Source organism: Mandrillus leucophaeus, unplaced genomic scaffold (assembly GCF_000951045.1).
Source record: "Mandrillus leucophaeus isolate KB7577 unplaced genomic scaffold, Mleu.le_1.0 Scaffold252, whole genome shotgun sequence".
NCBI lineage: Eukaryota > Metazoa > Chordata > Mammalia > Primates > Cercopithecidae > Mandrillus > Mandrillus leucophaeus.
Window position 1 is genome coordinate 463,650 of NW_012102610.1, and position 2,890 is coordinate 466,539.

General features: G+C 45.7%; 1 protein-coding gene across 1 annotated transcript in view; it reads left to right on the plus strand.

The window, feature by feature from the left end:
- TSEN2 (TSEN2 tRNA splicing endonuclease subunit) overlaps positions 1-2,890 on the plus strand; it is a 70,247-nt gene that overhangs the window by 29,729 nt on the left and 37,628 nt on the right. Inside the window, exon 7 of the mRNA XM_011983649.1 lies at positions 1,339-1,365. Within this exon, the coding sequence (XP_011839039.1) occupies positions 1,339-1,365 (27 nt within the window). The remainder of the gene's footprint in view (positions 1-1,338; positions 1,366-2,890) is intronic.

The window sequence follows — 2,890 nt, forward strand, 5'->3', positions numbered from 1 at the left end:
CTCCCAAGTAGGCCTGCCCAAATTTCACTCCTCAGCCTTTATTTCATCAGTTCTAAGATATATGTTTGCAATCATTCCACAGAAGATTCAAGGTGTTTTTCTGAGTACTACTTTTCTTGTTAAGATTTTAGATTGCTAGGCCGGGTGCAGTGGCTCACACCTGTAATCCCAGCACTTTGGGAGGCCAAGGCAGGCGGATCACCTGAGATCAGGAGCTTGAGACCAGCCTGGCCAGCATGGTAAAATCCTGTCTCTACCAAAAATATAAAAATTAGCCAGACGTGGTGGCTCATGCTTGTAATCCCAACTATTCAGGAGACTGAGGCAGGAGAATTGCTTGAACCCGGGAGGCGGAGGTTGCAGTGAGCCAAGATTGAGCCATTGCACTCCAGCCTGGGTGACAGGGTGAAACCCTGTCTCAAAAAAAAGAAAAAAAAAAGATTTTATATTGATGGCTAGGTGTGATGGCTGATGCCTGTAGTCCAGCCACTTGCGTGGCTCATGTGGGAGGATTGCTTGAGCCCAGGAGGTTGCGTCTGCAGTGAGCCATGATTGCACTACTGCGCTCCAGCTTGGACGACAGAGTGAGACTGTGTGTCAAACAAAAAGAATAAAAAGATTTCAGATTGTTAACAGATGCTGACTGGTGATGTGGGGGGTAAGGGGGTGGAAAGAAGAAAAAAATGGATTTCGGATTGGCTGAATATTTTGTTACTAATTTTCACTAGCTTTTTAAAAAATACTATAATTCATATACCATATAATTTATCCACTTAAAGAGTACAAGTCACTATTGTTTGGTATGTTCATGGAGTCTCAACTTTTCATAGACTGTGCTACATGATTCAGATCATGTAGTGACTGCTAATTAAGTAAATGGATTTATTTCCTTCTGCAGGATCCCTCTACCTAATGCAGTAGCTACATTCTTGAAAGTTAGCTTGGGCCTGGTGCCATGACTCACACCTGTAATCCCAGCACTCTGGGAGGCCAAGGCAGGCAGATAGCTTGAAGCCAGGAGTTTGAGGCCAGCCTAAGCAACATGGCAAAACCCCATCTCTACAGAAAATGTAAAAATTAGCCAGGTGTGGCAGTACAGGCCTGTAGTCTCAACTACTTGGGTGGCTGAGGTGGGAGGGTTGCTTGAACCTGGGAGGTCGAGGCTTTAATGAACCGAGATCGTGCCACTGCACGAGCGAGACCCTGTTTCAAAAAAAAAAAAAAAAGTGGCTAAAAGTGGCCTTCCATAAACTCTATCATATTGTCCTGGTGATCTGGAGTTCCTCTAACCTGTGGTCACTTTATGCTCAGTCCCTCTTTTCTTGCTTATGTTGATAGCGCACACAGAAATGTCCTTTCTGCCTTTGAAGATAGCACCCCCTGGGCTCCCCTCTCCTCCAGGAGCTCTGTGATGGCTTTCTTTGATAGTTCCTGCAGTGTCCAGTGTGGTTCTTGGCATACAGGTAGGTCCCAGGAAGTGCTATGGAACACATCCATGTTGGTAATTTTATAGCTGAGACCACAGGAGAGTAATGTGGGGGCCGGGTGTGGTGGCTCACACCTGTAATCCCAGCATTTTTGGAGGCCAAGGAGGGCAGATCACGAGGTTGGGAGATCGAGACCATCCTGGCTTACACGGTGAAACCCTGTCTCTACTAAAAATACAAAAATTAACCGGGTGTGGTGGCACACGCCTATAATCCCAGCTACTCAGGAGACTGAGGCAGGAGAATCGCTTGAACCCGGGAGGCAGAGGTTGCAGTGAACCGAGATTGCACCACTGCACTCCAGCCTAGGCGACAGAGTGAGACTCTGTCTCAAAAACTAAATCAAATTAAATTAAATTAAATTGAATTAAAATACAATTCAAAATTCCTTTTCTTGGTTGCACCAGCCACGTTTCAAACACTGAACGGCCACGTGTGGCCACTGGCTACTGTATTGAACAGCACATGCGAAGACATTCCCAGCTTTGTGGAGATCTTTACTAGACAGCCCATGTGTACGTGTTCTTTAGATGTTTGGCCTCTCAGAGCCACAGATTTCTTCTCTGTAAAGTGGGAGCTGTGTAACATCTTGTTCATAGGATGTTCTGGAAATTAAATAATACATGTAATTGGGTCAGGACAATACCTGATAATATAGTAGATGCTCAATAAATGTTAATGCCTGCTACTTTTGTCATTATTAAGTTACTTGTAAAAGCTGATTAGCAGCTAGTTGGAACCTTATTTTTTACAATCACAAAAATGTCCACTGGATACATACTAAGTGCCAGGCATTGGGCTAAGGGCTACCAATACTGAAATAAGTAGAACGTGACTTCCGTCTTAAAGATAGCCCAGAAATCATTACAGTTCAGTGTGATAAGCATAGTGTGGCATATGGATCTTGTCAGTATCGCTCTTCCTGTTTCCTTGGGCCCAATGCCTGACATCTATTAGGTGCGTAATAATTATTTGTTAAATGATTTAACGTACAAGATAGGGAATTTGCACAGAAGCTGGTGGAGACCATCCAGCAGGGCTGAAGTGGAAAGCCTTTGTAATCATGATAGCTGAGGATAGTAAAGGATAGATGGGGCTTGCCGCATGGACACAGGGTAGCAAAGGCTCTTTCAGATAGCTCAGCCAAAAAGAACACCAGATGGGGGAGGGTGTGTCCGTGAGTCAGGGTCTGGCCTGGTCCTGGGGCAGCAGGGCACTGCAGGGGGTTCTGTAGGGGAGTGGAGTGCCTAGAGCTAGCATCAGTATGGAGGGTGGGCTAGAGGCCTGGCCTGGGAGGTGGCAGCTGGAGGCGAAGTGTATTTGGTGTCAAATACTGTGAGTTCAGCCGCACTGTTCCAGGTGACCAACTGCTGCCTTTTATTGACAAGTTTTTTTTCCCCCCC